Genomic DNA, 17838 nt, shown 5'->3' on the forward strand with positions numbered 1-17838 from the left:
TTAGCATGTAAACACGGAAAGTTCGTCGGGCGCGTCTTGACCACAGCCATGTTGTCGACATGTTGTGAACATCTTGCGGCCGTTCAGTTGCACCCGTGTAAAGCACGCTTACGAGACTTACCTACGCATGGGACATACACGTGCGTTTTCCTCCGGCGCGCAAGCACCGGTCCGCGACTTGTGGCACGTTCTGGTCAGGCGAGACATGTCGCACCCCAACATCCCAACCCAACATGTGTTGACGGGCGGTAGCCCTTCGTCTTCTGGTAGGCTCCTGACGTTTCCCAGCCGTAAAAAGCATCCATTACATGCTTTGGGCAACGGTCTGGGCTTGCACGGCTGTCTTATGAGGCCCAGACGAAAGTTTCCGGCACACCGTGACGAAACCTTGGGGACCGCGGGGACCGACGACCGACCCTGAACTTTGGGGGCCCATATCTCCGCAATTACTACCCTGATCAAAGTTCTGAAAGCGGATTCTGAACGCTCTCGTCAAGCTCTTTCAATTTGAAGGGTGGGGTATGTCTGCGGCATTCTTACCCCCCCCCCTGCGTGGCCGAACATGTATGGGATGGCTGACTAGAGCACGCCGTAGAGAGGACCATCAGCCCAGCAATGCAGCCCAGCAAGTTGTGGTACAGTTCAACACGCGGAATCCTCGCTCCTCACTCACCGGCCGCGGCGCGCGGCCATGCCGACATTGCGTTCGACAGTCTGCAGCACCTGACACCCACGAAAACACACACACTCCGTGTGCGCCACTTGCCCGTGCTACGCGCATGCTTCCCCTCTAAGCCCTGCCTAGGCAACGTCCAAAATCGCTAGCAGCGCAGCGCAGCCTGCGCTCACACACGCCACCTCGCGACACACACACACACCTTCGGTACCCTTTGATTGAACCCATCCACAACTGCCCGCCAAGCATGGACACCTACACATGCAACATGCAACAAGTCAGGTTCCCGCCCCGCCGGTTATAATAGCAGGCGCATTATAAATGACTGGTCAGAGCAGTACGCCCAAACCCAGAGAGGGCCGCGCGCCTAGGAATGCAGCTACCACTTTGTGGATGTACGGGTTGCGATTGCAAGGCGTTAGTAAGGACCACTCACATTCGAGAACCGACGTCCTGTACAAGAAACACGACCAAGACGCACGACGTGGCACATGCATGCACGGAGAACGACGGCAGCACCATACCGTTTGTGCGCCCCATCACGAGTTTGGCATTCCTGTATTTCTGATTGCCAGCATATGACAAACTGGCCTCGACAGCTAGTCTCGGAAAATGAACCGCAGTCGCTCATGCTTACCTCCGGTACCAACACCGCACCGCCCTAACAAAGGCAGGCTGGCAGGACTGATGCAGCATGCAAGCATGCAGCCCCACGGCCATTGAATGTTATACTGAAGGGCAGCGACAGCACATTTCCCTGCTTCACGTACGTAAAACCCAGCACCTGTCAAACGCTTATTACCAGCCGAGCATTCAGGAGACAGTAGGGCCTGCAGGCGCGCTTACCGGGAAGCTTGTTCCATTCTCCACAAGGCCACCAAGCTGTCCTCCAATGCAGCCACTCGCTTTCCAATTGTCATTTTGAGGGCATGGACTGGAAGCCATGGAAAAGGTGTCGGCAGGAACCTGGGTGCAGCAGCATGTGCACCGCCGGTTGCCTCACACTTCCTTCCTTCCAACTAGATCCAAACCCCACTCACACCTTGGTTTCATGAGTTCATAACGGTGGGCCTGGGTACCGTGAGGCAAAGCATGTTTGTGTCAGAGAGACGTGAATCACAACGACCGTGTCGCTTTGGCAGTGTGTCTTGAGATATTTCCATCCCGGGGCTTTGATGCCCGCGGATGGCGTCGAAAGGATCCAGCCATGGCCACGGCCGTACACAACGTGCGCGTTGCCAGATGAAAATCAGAATAGTTGAATCAGCTGCAATTACTGCAATACGAACAAGGGTCACGCGCGGCCTATGCAAACGCCATTCTCCACAGGCGCGTTCCGTGTCTGAAAGTCCGCATCAATGCCAAACATGGCTGCAGCCACCGCTGTAGCCAGTGCGAGTCCAAACACAAGCACAGCAGTATACGCCACCTGAGGCACCAAAGCGGCCTGCCTGAGATATGCTTAAGCGCATTACTTGGAACCGGAGACAACCCAGCTCTGCAACGTTGTCAAGCTCTTTGAAGTTTGTGTTGTTGTGCACTGCACCGTGCTTTGTAATCATGCATTATTCTCATTCCTGGCAAGCAAACAGCTTGCCTTACGTCCTTCCATAGCCATGTGCCCAGGCGTCCCACCTGCCGATGTTATTTCAGATGGGTTCTGTAGGCTCCCCAGGGCACGCAGTCATCCCCGGCCGCCATCCGGCCGCCATCCAACCCCTGCTTTCCAGCACGCCGCCACGCACAGCTACTGCCACAGCTATCTACTGCCATAGGCCCGTAGCTATTGCCACTGATACTGCCACAGCTACTGCCACAGCTGGTGCAGCAACCACTACTGCTGTTGCGGAGGTGATGCCGGCACCTGAAGCTGCAGCTGCTGCACGTGCGGCAACACTTGCTGCAAGTCCTGAAGCAGGGGGGCCGGCGGCGCGCCACTGTAGAGGGGCTGCGCGGCCGTCGGCGCCGCCAAAGGCAGCGCCCCCTGCAACAGCAGCTGCTGCAGCTGCACCAGTGCTTGCTGCGCCTGCACCGTAGGGTGCGGCTGCAGTTGCGCCGTGGCCGGGATGGGCGGCAGCGGCGGCTGCTGCGGCGGCCAGACCGGCGGCTGCGCGAAGCGCCGCAAGTACTGCTGCTGCTGCTGCTGCTGCTGCTGCTGCTGCTGCTGCAATGGCGGCGGCAGGTGTAGCGTGGAGCTCGAGGACTGGGAGGGCGGCGCCGACGAGCCAACGGGCCCGGGCAGTGACAGGGACTGCATGATCATCTGCAGCTCCTTCACGACCTCGCTGGCGGCGGGCCGGCGGCGCGGCTCGTGCTCCCAGCACTGCGGCGGCGTCATGAGGCGGCACGAGGTGGCAGGCCAGTTGGTGGCGAGGTGGAGGGATGAGATGGGGGATCCAAGGTTCGAGGCCAGGACAAGCAAGCAAGCGGATGTTGGCTGCAGTGCCAGTGAAAAGCAGATGATGAGGCAGCCAAACAACACGACGGAGGCGCAACATCACACCGGGGACGCAGGCAGGGCGCAGACCAGGCGGCGCCGCATGTACGCCCTTGCACGCACAGTGCGTTTCAAAGCTGCCCGCACACGTACGCACGTAATCCACGCGCGCACCTGCTTTATCATGGCTAGGACGCGTGGGTGAGCCCGATCTGGCGCGATGGCGGACAGCGGCAGGCGCTCGTGGTTGATGGTCACTGCGGGTCGGGGGGTCGGGGAGCGGGGCCGACAGGTGTGTTGAGCAGGTGTCGACTATGAGGCGCGGCGGGTCTCGCGTGACAGGTAACAATTGGCCACCGGTGAGCCTTGATGGGGCCACCGCTCAAATGCATCATTGCTTTTACGCCATACGTCCCCCACCATAAATCTCCGAACCCCGGCCAAGCTTGCCAACAACCTCTGCTCGAGCTCACCCTTATAGGCGACCTCCACCATGGTCAGGCCCTGCCAGGGGTGCTGGCCCGTGAGCATCACCCACACCAGGACGCCGAAACTGCAAACAGCAGCAAGCAAGCAGGCACGAGCTCGAGCAGATACGTTGGTGGGCAACATGATAAACGAGCGGCATCGAGCTTCCGTTGCTGTTCCTTTGCACATCCGCTCGTCAGCAAGCAAGCCGCCAAGGTCCCGGCACGGCCCACCCGCACTTCCACAAGTGGTGCCCAAAACCACCAGCCATTCCAACACACCCAACCAACACACCCAACCAACACCCCTCACACCTGTACATGTCGATGTGGTGGCTCAGTGTGTAGTTTGCGACGTCAAAGGTCTCAGGAGCCATGTAGGCGGGCGTACCGGCCTCTGTTTCGAGGGGTGCGTGGGCGAGCAAGCAATGTGGAGTGACCACGAAACTAAACCCAAGTGAAGCAAAGACCCGGTAGGTTTTGACACCCAGGGCAGTTCAGGACGCGCACAGGGTCACATACATGTGCACAAGCAACAGCACGTGGGCAATGAGGCACTACGCACGAGCAAGAGCAACAGCAACAGCTACGTAGACAATGAGGCATTGAAGCACAGGCGGCGGTCACAAGAGAGGGGGAAGGCAGGGTTCATCCCGCCAAGCCATGGCTGCTGAGGGCGATAGACAGCGAGCACGGGGCCGTACCTGGGTGTTTCGTGATGAGCACCGTTGAGCGAAGGCGAGACACTCCAAAATCCTGCACAATCCGGATGGTTGGTAGCCAAGGCGTGGGTCACAGAAAGCCAGCTGGCGTGCGGCAAGGCTCGACAGCGTATCAAGTAGCAAGTCCAAACGTGACGGAGACCGGCCTCGGCGGCTGCTGTAAGCCTCAGGAACAGTGCAGCTTCGGGGAACCCAGCACGCACCGTGATTTTGGCGACGGGGCAATCTGACTGTGGGTTGTTGATTAGAATGTTGGCGGGTTTCTGCACACCGGCACGGCGGGAGATCAGCCAGTTGGGCGCTTTGGCGCGATGGGACACGGTAAGGGGCAGGTTGGCGTAGTCCCATCGTGTTCAGCGCGTATTCCCAGACCCAAACATTCAGTTAGTTTGGTGGTTTGGTGCACGTATGACTGAGGGGGCCCCAGGGCAGGCGGCCACGGGGTAGAGGAGACCGCAAGCGGGCAGGGCAGGGGGCAGCAGAGACAAGGCCCATCCCAGCCCGCCCTAACGACATGCCAGGCGCGCGCGCGTTCGTCGTTGGCCGCTCACCAAGTCTCGATGGAGGATTGTCGGGTGCAGATACTCCTGTGGATACCAACATGAAAGGAAATGGGTGAAGCGAAATGTTGGCATCCTGAATTGCAGATATTGTTCGGCTCCAGAACGCTCTGCCGCAAACCCACCAGCCCTTTCGCCACGTCCAGTGCGATGGCGAGCACTTTGCTCAGCGGCATCAATTGGTGGTCGGGCGTCTTGCCGTAGACCAGCTTCTCCTGTGGATGTGGGTGGGGAATTGCAAAGATTGGTACAGAGAAGTGTAGCGAAATAGACAGCAGGTGTAGGCGGTAAGCAAACGTGAGGCAGGCGCGCACAGAGTGGGAATCAAGAGGGAAGTCAACGTGGCAAGAGCAGGGGCGCAGGATACAGGTCAAGTGCTGAGGGGAAGGAGAGCTGCCGCTGCCGCACAAGGACCGGGCCCGTGGGAACCGCCTGCCGAGCCACCTCCTACGACCGCCGAACGCCCCCAATGCCCCGTTGGCACACATCACGCACACACACACACACACACACACACACACACACACACACACACACACACACACAAACGCGCGTGCACACGCACGCACACACACACGCACACACACGCACGCACCAGGCTGGTCTCCACCAGCTCCATTACCAGGATCCACCTGTGCAGATGTGTGCAAAGCAGTCGTACGGCAGAGCAACATGCGGTAAGCCCTGAGTGACATATGCTTCCCGCGAGGCAGGCAGGCGGGAGGGCAGGCGGGTGGGCAGGCGGGCAGCCCGCAAGGGAAGCTGGCACACTCACTTGGGCGGCTGCACACACGCCGCCAGCAGCTTGACCACGTTGGGGTGCTGACACCTGTCGGGGGGCAGTGGGGGCAGGGGCAGAGGGGGCAGGGGTAGAGAGGGCAGGGGCAGAGAGGGCATGTGAGGCAGGTCGTGGCGGGGGTACGTCAGCGTGTGTGATTGGGACCCCACCCATCGGGGCGTGAACGGACGATGGCGCAGCACGGGAGGGGTGGGGGCAGAGGTGCTGACGGCAATTGTGAAGAAGGCGGATGGACGCTCATAGGTGCCCGCATGCTGCCGCGCACCTCGCCAGCACCTCGACCTCGGTGGTGAAGGAGGCTTTGATGTGCTCCGGCGGTGTGCCCTGCTCCGCGGTGTCCCGCATCACCTGCGGCAGGAGGGGGCAGGGACAGAGGTAGGGACGGAGGTAGGGGCAGGGACAGAGAGGCAGGGACAGAGGCAGGGGCAGGGGCAGGGACAAGGGCAGAGGCAGGGACAAGGGCAGAGGCAGGGACAAGGGCAGAGGCAGGGACAAGGGCAGAGGCAGGGACAAGGGCAGAGGCAGGGACAAGGGCAGAGGCAGGGACAGAGGCAGGGACAAGGGCAGAGGCAGGGACAGAGGCAGGGACAAGGGCAGAGGCAGGGACAAGGGCAGAGGCAGGGACAAGGGCAGAGGCAGGGACAAGGGCAGAGGCAGGGACAAGGGCAGAGGCAGGGACAGAGGCAGGGACAAGGGCAGAGGCAGGGACAGAGGCAGGGAGCGCGCCAGATGTTGACAGGTGACGATGCAGATGCAGGTGCGGGCGCTGATGCCTTGTGGATGGAGGGGCTGCGGCGCTGCTGGCTACGTTCCCCCTGCAGGCGTCCCTGCCAATGCTGCTTCACTGCTGGCAGCAAGATTCTCATGGGCCAGAAGGGCGGCTGTGCACACGCGGGACCCTGCTGGTCCCTCAGGCTTTAAGGCTGTCAGTCCGTGCCCGCAGCCCGTCTCATCCGTTCAAACGCGCACTCGACCTCACCTTGACCGCCACTCTGTCGCCCTGATACATCCCCTCGTACACCTGTGGTGTGTGATGCGTGACGTGTGCTTTGTGATGGCGTGCGCACGCGCGGGAGTTGTGCGTGCGTGAGTTGGTGTGTGCATAAGTCAAAGGTACTAGAACCAACCACATGGCCACTGAAAGCCAACGTGCGCATACCTTGGGGCTTGGGTGCTGACCTGACACACACACGTGCCCTTCCCCACAGCCCACCCACCCGCCGCCCCTCCCACTCACCCTGGCACCCGCCCACCCCTCCCGCACTCACCCGGCCGAACGCCCCCTTGCCGAGCACCACCGGCAGCAGCACCACCTCGTTCACTGCCGCCTCGCCCAGTGCCAGGTCGGCTCGAGGCGGCGTCAGCGGCGTCACCACCTGCAGGGAGTGGACGGGTGCACGCGCATGTGTGAGCGGGCGCACGTGTGTGTGTGTGTGTGTGTGTGTGTGTGTGTGTGTGTGTGTGTGTGTGTGTGTGTGTGTGTGTGTGTGAGTGAGTGAGTGGGTGCAGCCTACAGGGTAGGCGAAACGCCGAGGGATGGGCGGCCGAGGGGCGCAGGAGCCCCTCAGGCGCATGGGGTCGGCCGTGCCAGAGCGCACGTGAGCAATGCATGTGACGCGCCATGCAAGCAGCCAAGCACCACACATGGTCGTGTGTCGGCGCAAGACTGCACGCAAGGCCGCCAGACCACACCACTTAAGCCCCGCAGCCTGCAGGTGTCTTGTCGTGTGCGTCGTGCGTGCGTGTGTCCGGGTGGTTGGCATGTTCGTCTTGAGTTATTCGGTTTGTGTCCTGTCTAGTGCTTGCTTAGAGGTGGACCGGCCGCTGGGCCCTGCGATGTTTTGGCCAGGAGTGACCCTGCTGAGGTCAGTGGTGTGGTCCAGAAACCTCTTGCGTTTCGTTGTTCAACACACGCTCTCACGTTCACACACATACACACGTACACGCCCACACAAATGCAGTGCCACACGCGCTCAGACATCCACACTCAAGACGCATACACACGCGCCCGCTCTCACCATGTGTTCGTCCTGGTCCGGGTACAGCATGCGGCTCTTGACCACCCCGTCCCGACTGGTGCCGTCGCCGCCAGTGCCCACCAGGTCCGCAGGCTGGCCCGTCAGCATGCCGGCGCCGGCGTGGCCTGGGTGGGAGCGGACAGGTGGGCATGTAGGGGCACGAGCGCGTGTGTGTGTTGGCGTGTGTGGGTGTGTGGGCGGTTATCACTACGGTTTACAGTTGCCTGTTGTGCATCTGTTATTGTGTTGCAAAATAAGGCATAAAGGAGTCGAATCCGTGTCATTATGTGTCTGTGGAGGACGTGTGCAACTACAGAAGCAAGGCGGTCTGGCGCCGGTGCCGGTGCCGGGGCGAGGGCCTACGCTTCGTGGCCAGCGCATGCACGGCATGAGTGTGAAGGGAAAAGCTGTATGTTTGGACATGCCTGCACTCGTGCGGGCCCGGTTCCGCCGCGCGTGCTTTCCACCAGCCCCCTTCCACCGCCTCCCCGAAACAGCACCAAACCCACCATCTGTGCCTATGCTCGATGTCGGCTGCTGCTGGAATCCTCCTCCTCCTCCGCCGCCGCCCCCTCCTCCTCCCATTCCGTCAGCCCCTAGCCCCATCCCCGCGGGTCCAGCCGCGTCGCCCGTACCCAAGCCCGCGGCCGAGCTGGAGCTGGCTGCCCCCGCCGCCGAGTGCGCGAGCGGGTCGCTGCCGCCGCGGCTGTCCTCCAGCCCTGCGCCGCTGCCGCCGGCGCCATGCCCGGCACTGGGCCCGGCGCTCCGCGGCCCGCCACGGCCGCTGGGCGCGGCGATGGCCGGGCCGTTGTGTGAGCCGCACGAGGGCGTGGGCGCCGCGCCGGTGCTGAGCCTCTGTGTCTGGAGCTGTTGCCCCTTGGCAGAGATGCTGCCGCCGGAGCCTAGAATGTCTGCACAAGCGTCACCCTCCGCGCCGGGGCCGTTGACGTTGCATTTTGCCGCGTAGTCCATACTGTGTGTCACAGCACGAGTGGCAAGCGCGCGAAGAGGAAGCTTAGAGCGCTGCTTCGCACAAATGCTTGCAAGCATGGCGGGCCCACAAATGCAAACTCCAAGCCCACCGCATCCCAGATACAACACACACACGCACACACGCACCTGCTAGGCGTGATGCCGCCTGTGCCCGCCTCCGCCCCCTTTCCGCCGCCGCAGACGCCGCCGCAGACGCCGGCGCCTCCCCGCGCCTGGCGCCGCCGCCTCACTACCACCGCAGTCACCGCGACTGCTGCGAGCAGTGTGGCGCCTGTAGACATGAGACATGGCAGCACAGGCAAACCGGGGATACGGCAACTTCACGCCATGTTACAGTCCGACCGTACAGATTGCGAGCTTTCCTGCTATGGACGCAGCAGCTCCCATGCACGTTGCATCAGCTATATCCCCCCCCACCACACACCATCCCATGGATGGCTACCCCCCAAAGCCAACAGTTTCAAGCAAGCGGTCTCGTGCACGCACCCCCTCGTTCGCGCGCACACCTTCACCCAATGTTACGAACGGTGGTCGTGTCCATGCAACTTACCTCCGAGCCCAACCGCCAGCCCCACAGCCAGAGCCGTGTTGTCACTGCCGCCGCCTCCATCGCCTCCACTGCCTGCCTCACTTGAAGTCACGGCAGCAGTGCTGCCGCCGCCGCTGCCGCCGCCGCTGCCGCCGCCAGCCGCCGCGCTGTCGTTGCCGCTGCCCGGCGTGACGGCGCTCAGCGGAGCATCCCAGGGCAGCGCTCCCAATGTCTTGTTGATCAGCGAAACCGCACACCCGTACGGCTGATAAGCACGAATGCATTCAAGTGACATTGTGTTGGCACAGAGGTAGGTGACGTTGGTGAGCCACAGGTTGTAGTGGTTGGGAAGGAGGCGCCCGGTGGCGTCCGCGTCCGCGCCCATGAAACCCATGTCTGGGATCATGCCGGCGTCGCTCCAACACCGTGACGGCAGCGGCGGCTGCAGCAGCCCCGCCGTGCTTGATGACGTGAAGCTGGTGGCGTTGCCTGTGCTGCCGCCTGTGCTGCCGCCTGAAAGGCTGATGGATGCGGATGCGGCGGCGGCAGTGGCGGTGCTGGCACCAGAGCCGGTGCTGCTGTTGCTGTTGCCGGTGCCGTAGCTGGTGCTGCTGGTGCTGTTCACGCAGCCGTCTTGCGGCATGCTGAGCGACCAGGTCTGGTTGGCGGGCGGCAGCTCCGGCGGGCGCGCCACGCCGCCCAGCGCCTGAGCCCACACCGGCTTGGGGAAGCACACGCCTGTCGGGGGGAAGGCCGCGGTGCGGCGCAGGGCGGAGAGCGTGTCAGGAGCAGGCGCAGCAGGGGCAGCAGGAGGCGCAGCAGGGGCAGCAGGAGCCGCAGGAGAAGCCCGCCGCCAGGCTGGCTGGCTGACTCACCATACAGCACTGTGGTTTCGTTGTGCAGCAGAAGCCCTGGCGGACTGGTCGGTGTGGGCAACAGCGTGGGCGCCGCCAGGTCGAACCCAGGGGCCTGCAAGGAGAGGGCCGAGGGAGCGAGGCGGCATACGCACAGCAGCTGACCGCGAGGGAGCCGTCTTGTAGTATCACGAACCAAACCTGCGTCATGCCGTGCGTGGCCCGCTCCAGCAATCACGCAACTCCTTCTTCATCACCTCCCGAAAGTGCGCCCCATGGCGCCCCCACCCACCTGGGTCAGCAGCCCGCTCCTGAAGTCGCCCATGATGATGTGCCGCACCAACAGCGTCACGCCGCTCGCGATCCGGATCTTGCTCTTCACGAAACCCAAGTTGAGCAACGGTCGCGACGGCAGTGACTCATCCGCAACGATGGTGAAATTGCGCGTGAGCGTCCACGGCTCGTAAACCTTCGCTGCAGCCGCAGCCGCAGCCGCCGTGGTGTTGCCTGCCGTACTGCTGCTGCTGCTGTTAGCGTCGGCGGCAGTAGTGCTGCCGTTTGTGGCGGCAGCGGCAGTGGAAACCGTGCGGCTCGGCAGCAGCAGCCCAGCCCAGTCCGCCTCGCGCGCCCACACGTCGTTCATTAGCACGGCCGTGTGCACGTGCGGCGACGACACGAATGCCGCGGCCAGATCGCGACCGCTCCGCACGCGCATCACGCCCTCCGGGCCCCCCAGCGGCGGCAGCCGCCACGGCAGGCCCACCGTGCTGTTCGCGATGGTTCCCACCGCGCACCCGTACGGCGCGAAGCGCTGGATGCATGGCAGGCTCATTGTGTTGGCACAGAGGTAGGTGACGTTGGTGAGCCACAGGTTGTAGTGGTTGGGAAAGAGGCGCCCGGTGGCGTCCGCGTCCGCGCCCATAAAACCCATGTCTGGGATCATGCCGGCGTCGCTCCAACACCGCGACGGCAGCGGCGGCTGTAGCAGCCACGGCGCTGGCCGCGCGTCCTGGGTCGCGCTGGCATTGAGGCAGCCGTCTTGCGGCATGCTGAGCGACCAGGTCTGGTTGGCGGGCGGCAGCTCCGGCGGGCGCGCCACGCCGCCCAGCGCCTGAGCCCACACCGGCTTGGGGAAGCACACGCCTGTCGGGGGGAAGGCCGGGGTGCGGTGCGGTGCGGTGCGGGGCAGATGAATTGATGCATATAAACTGTATGCGTAACCGTGCGTGTGTTAACGAGCACAAGATGAAACAATGTGCGCAGGACGCGTGAACGCGTGTGTGCGCAAACGGTACCAACGTGTTTGTCTGAATTGTCTCAATAAACAACAATGGGGCCCCATTATTAGCGAACTCACTGTAGAGCACGACTGTCTCCTGGTGCAGTAGAAGCCCTGGCGGACTGGTCGGTGTGGGCAACAGCGTGGGCGCTGCCAGGTCGAACCCAGGGGCCTGCAAGGAGAGGGATGGTTGGAGCTTTGGGGCGGCCCGTTTCGTATGCATGGCGAAGGTTACAGATGTCTGGCGCGCGTGTCAAAGGGCTGGCGCAGCTTGCGGCGCAGGCCGGCGCTGCCCTGCCTAGCAGCCGCTTTGAGCGTCAACCCAACGCGTGTCGGGTGTCCCATGCTGTAGCCTGTGCAGTCGGTCCCATTCATATGCTCAAGGCGTCTTCCTTCCTAGACGGGCGCAGCAGGCCTGACGCACACACAAACGCGCCGGCCCGGCACACCTGCGTAATCAGCCCGCTCCTGAAGTCGCCGATTACCAGGTGGCGAACAACCATGGTGACCCCACTGGCGATTCGTATCTGCGGCAGCGCCAGCGCAGCACGAGATTAAGGACAGCGCCATGTGCTGCTGCAGCTGGCGTGCGATAGTATGTGAGCCTAAGCCAAATGCGCCGGGCCCTGGTATGAATGACCACCGGGCGCCCTGGCATGAATGACCACCGGGCGCCCTGGCAGGTGTCAGGGCGACAGGTCTACCGCATACCGGCACATACGGTGCGGGTGTCACGAGAGGGCCACGCCCCTCCGCAGCATACGATGTGATACGATGTGATTAACGTCCCTTTCTTCCCCCCCCCCCCCCACACACACATACACACACAGGTGCATTCCTCCCCGGTTGGCCACGCGCTGAGGCTGCTGCGCCCGTTCCTGCAGTGTCCCAGGCCAGCGCCTACGACTGTGCCCAGCTGTCCGTGACGGGGTTTCGCCCGGTTTCTGTGACGCTATCGCGCCTTGCCCTCACCTTGTCCTTTATGAACCCCATGTTCAGCAGCGGCCAAGACGGCAGCGACGGGTCGCCCGCGAGAGTGAAATCCATGGCAAGAGTTATGGGCTCAGTCCCGTTTACCAGGACACCCTCCCAGTCTTCCTCACGAGCCCAAATGTCCTGCAGAACGATAGCTGAGCTGACGCCGCGTGTGGACGCTGCAAATGCCAGGGCGAGGTCCTGCCCAGTCCTCACATAGTAAACGCTCTCCGCTGCAAGAGCTTTTCCAAACGCCGAGAGGACCATCGCAAGCACCAGCATAGTCTTCCTGGCCCAAGGACAGTGACCGAAAACCAACACCCCTCTCCTAACGCTGGCCCTCATTTTTAGAACTTTCCTCTTAATAGTATATTGCTCATGGCATGCATGCAATCATGCAAATTGTGTAACATGATAAATTGTCGTCCTAGGACAAGTATCAACTGCGCGCAAGTTGGCACTGTCCTTTGATAAGCATTATAGCTACGTATTCATCCATTTGAGACTGATGAAGTGTCGCAGACTACAGAAGCTGAGAGGCACGCCGTTTTATGTACTTACGGTGTGACCGCATTTGCTCTTGTGCGCTACTCTCAAGGTGGACCTGGCATTCATGAAGCTGACAAAAGAAAGGCGACCACGTATGACGTCATGAAACGTCAAACGCCGAAGCGCGCGTTCCCAGGCGCCTGCCTGCCTGACTCGGCCATTCGTCGAGCGTTCTGAGTCTTACAAGCGCACCCTTTCACATCACCCTACATTACATCTGCTCGCTCCCTTGGACTTCGTCAGGCTGCTTGCAACACAGGGAAGCCACTGGGCAGTCCTTTTAATTATGCCGGCCTCGCCGCGGCAATTCCGGACGGCAGTGCACATGCTCCCACGCATGCTCGCTGGCTAGCAACATGAACCTCGTCCGGACCTGCCGGCCGGCCGCCGTCCCTAAAAGAACGAGCCTGTGAAAGGCTTGTCCCCGTCCCCGTCCTCATCTTCATCCTCGTCACTGCTGCTGCCGCCGCCACCCGGGCCTGGCTTTCCCACTTGCACGCGTTCCCCACCGGCCCCGCCCTCCCTCTCCTCCTCCTCGTCGCCGCTGCCGTACGCCAGCCCAAGCAGCCCAGGTCCATCCTCGCCGCCGCTGTCGTCGCCGGCGTCCTTGTCCGCGCCCTCTGCGTGTTGCACAGGGGAGACACACACACACACGCGCACACACACACGCACACACACACTGGATCAGCTGTCGGGCACCGTGCAGCAACTGACACAGCAGCTGAACGCATTCGCGGTCGCGACAGCGGCCGTGCTGGAGGTGGAGACTGGCGGAGGGAAGGGCCTGGCCCCCAGTGCCGCATCGTCCGCAGCGGCGGCTGCAAGCCGCCCGGCGCCCCCGCCGGGCGGGCCCAAAGCCGCCGCTGCCCCACACGCTGCGCCTGCGGCAGGAGAGGCCGCGAGGCCGAACCCGCCGCAGCCGCAAGCGTGCACACACCTGCCGCCGCCGCCACGGGCGATGGCGGCCAACAAAATACTGCTTCGTGGCGCAAGCAGCGAGCAGGCGGAGGCGATGGCGCGCGGCGACTTCTCTGCTCTGGGCCTGGGAGAGGGCTCGATGTATGGGCATGTATGAACGTCGGTGGCGGGCTAGCAACGCGGGTCGCATTTGGAATGTGGAGGTAGTGGTGACCAGGGATCAGCGGGCGGCCTTCATCAGGGCTGCGGCGCAGATTAAACACACCGCAGGCGTGACGGTGGCCCCCTTCCTGACGCCGGAGGGGCGGGCAGCTAGGCGCGCGCGGCAAGCCCAGTTCGACAGCCTGGTGGAACGGGGTCTGCAGCCGTACTGGCGGGGCACGGACATCGTGACTGAGGAGGGGGACCGGCGCTGCGTACACCCCGTGCAGTAATGCACATGGCGGATAACTGAGAGGGGCGCGCACTGTGTGTGTTTTTAAGTCCAGCGGAAGTTAGGCTTGTTGTGACTGCAGGGCTAGGACACATACGGTTTTGGTTATTGATCCTCTCTCTCAATTTGTGGCTGCCCTTAGGCATATTCTGCCCTGTGGGGAAGGGAAGGTAGCTAGTGCCGGCGGGATGCTTGTTTTGCGGTTGCTGCAGCCACGTGCCGGACTTGGACGGTACATGACTTTTTGCTAGGCGAACAAACAATGCATGGTGGCCAGCTGCCGGCTCGCAGCAGTGTTGATATAGACGGAGGTGCGGCTCCTAGGGCCAAACCGAAGTCTCACCAATATAGACGGAGGTGCGGCTCTTAGGGCCAAATCAGTGTCTAACTACAATAGATGGAGGTGCGGCTCCTGTGGCCAAACTGACGTCTAACGCTACGCGTAGGCTTGGGAGACATGTGCTGCCAGACCAATGCGCGACAAACAAGGTGCTAATGCGCCCCTGGCACTAGCAACTACGGGTTGTCCGGATACACGATCACGTGATCTGATAAACAACTGTAAACCGTTGTTACACACACACACGCACACACACACACACACACACACACACACGCACACACACACACACATACACACACGCACACACATACACACACATGTAGAGTTGCCGGTTCACGTCCGTAACAAGTAGTACTACCGGTCTACCGGTAAACCAACAGCGGCGGCGCATGGGCACATAAATACACCCGTTGTTGAGGGCACTCGGTGGGCGCACGCAATTGGATCATGGGAAGCAGGCAGGCAGGTGCGGGTGATGTGGCAGATGCGACGGCTGCCTCCGCCCACACGAACATACCTTTCCCCGCTTGACACGGCGTAGCCGCCACCGCCCCGTTCCCTGCTTTGCTGCTCCCGCCGGCCGGCGCCGCTGCTGCTCCTCCCGTTGCTGCTGCTGTTGATGTTGGCGGTGCAGGCTTGGGCGCGATGATGGTGGGTGGGGCCCAGCCTGTGGCGGTGCGGTGGTGGGGGGGGGGGTGTAGATACCAGCCCAAACTAGACCGAACCCAATGCAAAAGATCAAGGATGGGCGTGGGCGTAGCGTACGAAACATCGCGACCCCGGAAGCGTCCTCGCTCGCAACCGGGGCGAACGTCATCGCAACCGGGGCGCCTGTCGTGTGGTGTCGTGTCGGCGTGTCTTGTCGCTGCAGCCGCGCCCGCCCCGCTACGAGGCAGCCCCGGCAGTGCTCTGTGACTGTGAGTGCCCTGTCATTGAGGACGCCCTTCACAACACCCGTGCTGCGGCTATCACTATCAGTCACCGCCATGGCAGCGCGCGATGGAGCCACCACTTTTGCAACACAGCGCAGGGGAGCCAGCACACACAGGGACACGTGCTTTGTTCCCTTGGTGCTCCCTTCCCTAACATAAGACACGCGCTTTCTTCCCCTGTGCTGTCTTCCCTGACACAAACACACGTGCTTTCTTCCCCATGTGCTCTGCTCCCTAACACAAGCACACGGCACGCTTCGCCGGCCTCACCGTCTATCGTGAGCGGCTCGTCCGTGTTCCTGGTGGCGGCGGCCACCATCGCCTCATGGCTGACCACGTCGGTGCGGGGGCCCGCCGGCGCCTCCTCGCCACCGCGGCCGCCCCTGCAAGCAGAGACATACGCACACATGCAGATTTAGCAGTACACACAAGCACACAGGCGCACGCGCCAGCAGTATGGTACGGGACAAGCTGAGTGGGGTGGACTGCAGCTGCGCCCCTGCAGCTCCCCACTCCTCCGTGGGCCAGAACTGGCATGAGCGCAAGCAGCACCGCCCTAGTCAGCAACACAACCACTGATTCTAAGACACACCGCACCGACTGTGACACACGTCAGCATGCCATGCACACTCACCGCCCGCCTCGCCCGCCATCCCGCCCGCCGCCTCGCCCGCCCCCCGCCTGCTGCCCTCCCGGGCCGCCGCGCCCCGGCACCGGCCGGCTGCCGCCACCGCCACCACCGCCACCACCACCGCCGCCGCCGCCGTGTCCTGCCGACCACGCCGCCGCCCCCAGCGCACTCTCCATCATGTGCTGGTACCTGCGGCACGTGGCGTGGGGCGCGTGTGGTAAGGTGAGAGATGTGTGATGCATCGTGTCACGATGAAGGGCATGAGGCACATAGACACACAGACTAGTGCTGACTGACACACAAGTTACGTTTCCCCTCTTCACATGACGCACAAACCCGCGGCGTCAACAAGCCTGTGGCTGGCGCCGATGCGTGTGTGGCGCCAGGCCGGTGGTGGGCACGTGTGCAGCCGCGCCCCGTGCAGCCGCCACCGCCAGTAGCGCCCCCGCAAGACCCGACGGCTCCTGCTGACGGTTCTGCGCCACCACTGGTCCTTACCGCCCGTGCTGTCATCCCGCCACCGCCACCGCCACTGCCACCGCCACCGTCACCGCCACGCCACCACCACCACTCTCATGACCCCCACCCCCCACCGCTAGCAGGGGCCACTCACGGCGCTCGCCGCTGCGCCGCCAGCGCCTCCTGCGCCTGCCGCTCCAGCGCCTTGCGGTGCACGGGCCCCGACACGTGCTGCTGCAGCTGGCCCTGGCTGGGGAAGTTGGCCTGGGGCGAGCAGGCGCGGGTGTGGGGCAGGAGGGGAGCGGGGGAGTGGGGGAGCGGGGGAGTGGGAGAGCATGTGGAGCATGAAGGCTGGATATAGCAGGACAGAGTCCGTGCGAGATCACGAGCGCTCTTTGCGCTCCTGGCACAAACACACACACCTCTTCACCCACCTGGCACAGGTCGCATCGGAACACCTCTGCGGGCCTGTTGGCCAGCGCGGTGAGCTCGCTCAGCCGGGCCACGGCGCCGCTGGGGCCGCCCGCCGCCTGGCGCTTGGAGGCGGGGGCTGCGGGGGGGGGGGGGGGGGGCCGGGGCGGCCGTACATGACAGACGGGGTGGGCCAGGTGAGGGTGTGGTTGGATGCAGGTGGGTGGGTGTAGGAGGGTGCAAGGGCGGGTGGGAACAGGGCGGAGTGCTGGCAGCCCGGCCTGGTGCCGTGGTGTGTGCGCCATGCCCCTGAGAGCTAAAGCCCCAGGCCGGCCCAGGTGGAACGGGGACCAAGAGGCAGAGGCAAGGGGCAAGTCCTAGCTTACCATCATACGCGCTGTACTCGCCAGCTGCCTCCAAGGCTTCCTGCAACGCGGCAAGGGCGGGTCACAGAAGCGCGGGCCCGGTGGAGGACAGGGTAGCCGGTTCAAGGAGCGACGCTATTGTTGAGCCATGTTTGGTTGCGAAGAATCCTTTCTGAGCTTGCTATTGAGACTCCTTACGTGACGCTGGTGCTTCTCCGCATTTCGCCGCTGCTCGCGGTTCTGTATTGACTTCTGAAGCTGCGCAGCCTGAGCGCCTAATGATGTGTGCTTCCTGTCCATGTTGAAGGTTCTGTCGCTAACTCATATCCAAGCAAGTCCACTTGAGCTGCACTCCAATTCCAAGCGTGCGTTCGTGAGGGTGCCGTCCATGTGCATTACATAAGTCTAAGTGTGTTGTAAATGCAAGCTAATAAAGAGCTTGAATTCGACACGCCGCGCATCCATCCCCAGCCGGATTGCATCCCTTG

General features: G+C 62.8%; 2 protein-coding genes across 3 annotated transcripts; both read right to left on the reverse strand.

Moving 5' to 3' along the window:
- Positions 1-292: 292 nt before the first annotated feature.
- Positions 293-12911, reverse strand: CHLRE_13g567200v5 (uncharacterized protein). 2 transcript variants are annotated; one of them, XM_043069302.1, is made up of 22 exons: positions 12307-12911; positions 11784-11861; positions 11413-11506; positions 10348-11198; positions 10077-10170; positions 9223-9939; positions 8799-8943; positions 8189-8652; positions 7680-7804; positions 6930-7037; positions 6641-6682; positions 5927-6009; positions 5638-5691; positions 5458-5494; positions 4988-5077; positions 4854-4889; positions 4506-4565; positions 4285-4336; positions 3896-3977; positions 3587-3666; positions 3288-3370; positions 293-2999 (listed from the first exon to the last, which is right to left on the reverse strand). In XM_043069302.1, exons 1-22 carry the CDS (start codon positions 12379-12381, stop codon positions 2511-2513), a joined length of 3939 nt encoding a protein of 1312 aa, XP_042917277.1. In that variant the 5' UTR covers positions 12382-12911; the 3' UTR covers positions 293-2510. The 2 variants fall into 2 exon arrangements, with proteins under 2 accessions (XP_042917277.1, XP_042917278.1); XM_043069303.1 differs by having other exon boundaries at positions 622-2999.
- Positions 12912-13026: 115 nt separating this feature from the next.
- Positions 13027-17751, reverse strand: CHLRE_13g567250v5 (uncharacterized protein). Its single transcript, XM_043069304.1, has 8 exons — positions 17549-17751; positions 17372-17411; positions 17009-17124; positions 16729-16838; positions 16119-16304; positions 15755-15867; positions 15070-15219; positions 13027-13478 (listed from the first exon to the last, which is right to left on the reverse strand). Exons 1-8 carry the CDS (start codon positions 17648-17650, stop codon positions 13252-13254), a joined length of 1044 nt encoding a protein of 347 aa, XP_042917279.1. The 5' UTR covers positions 17651-17751; the 3' UTR covers positions 13027-13251.
- Between the last annotated feature and the right edge of the window lie 87 nt (positions 17752-17838).

Source organism: Chlamydomonas reinhardtii, chromosome 13 (genome assembly GCF_000002595.2).
Source record: "Chlamydomonas reinhardtii strain CC-503 cw92 mt+ chromosome 13, whole genome shotgun sequence".
In the NCBI taxonomy this organism is placed as follows: Eukaryota; Viridiplantae; Chlorophyta; class Chlorophyceae; order Chlamydomonadales; family Chlamydomonadaceae; genus Chlamydomonas; species Chlamydomonas reinhardtii.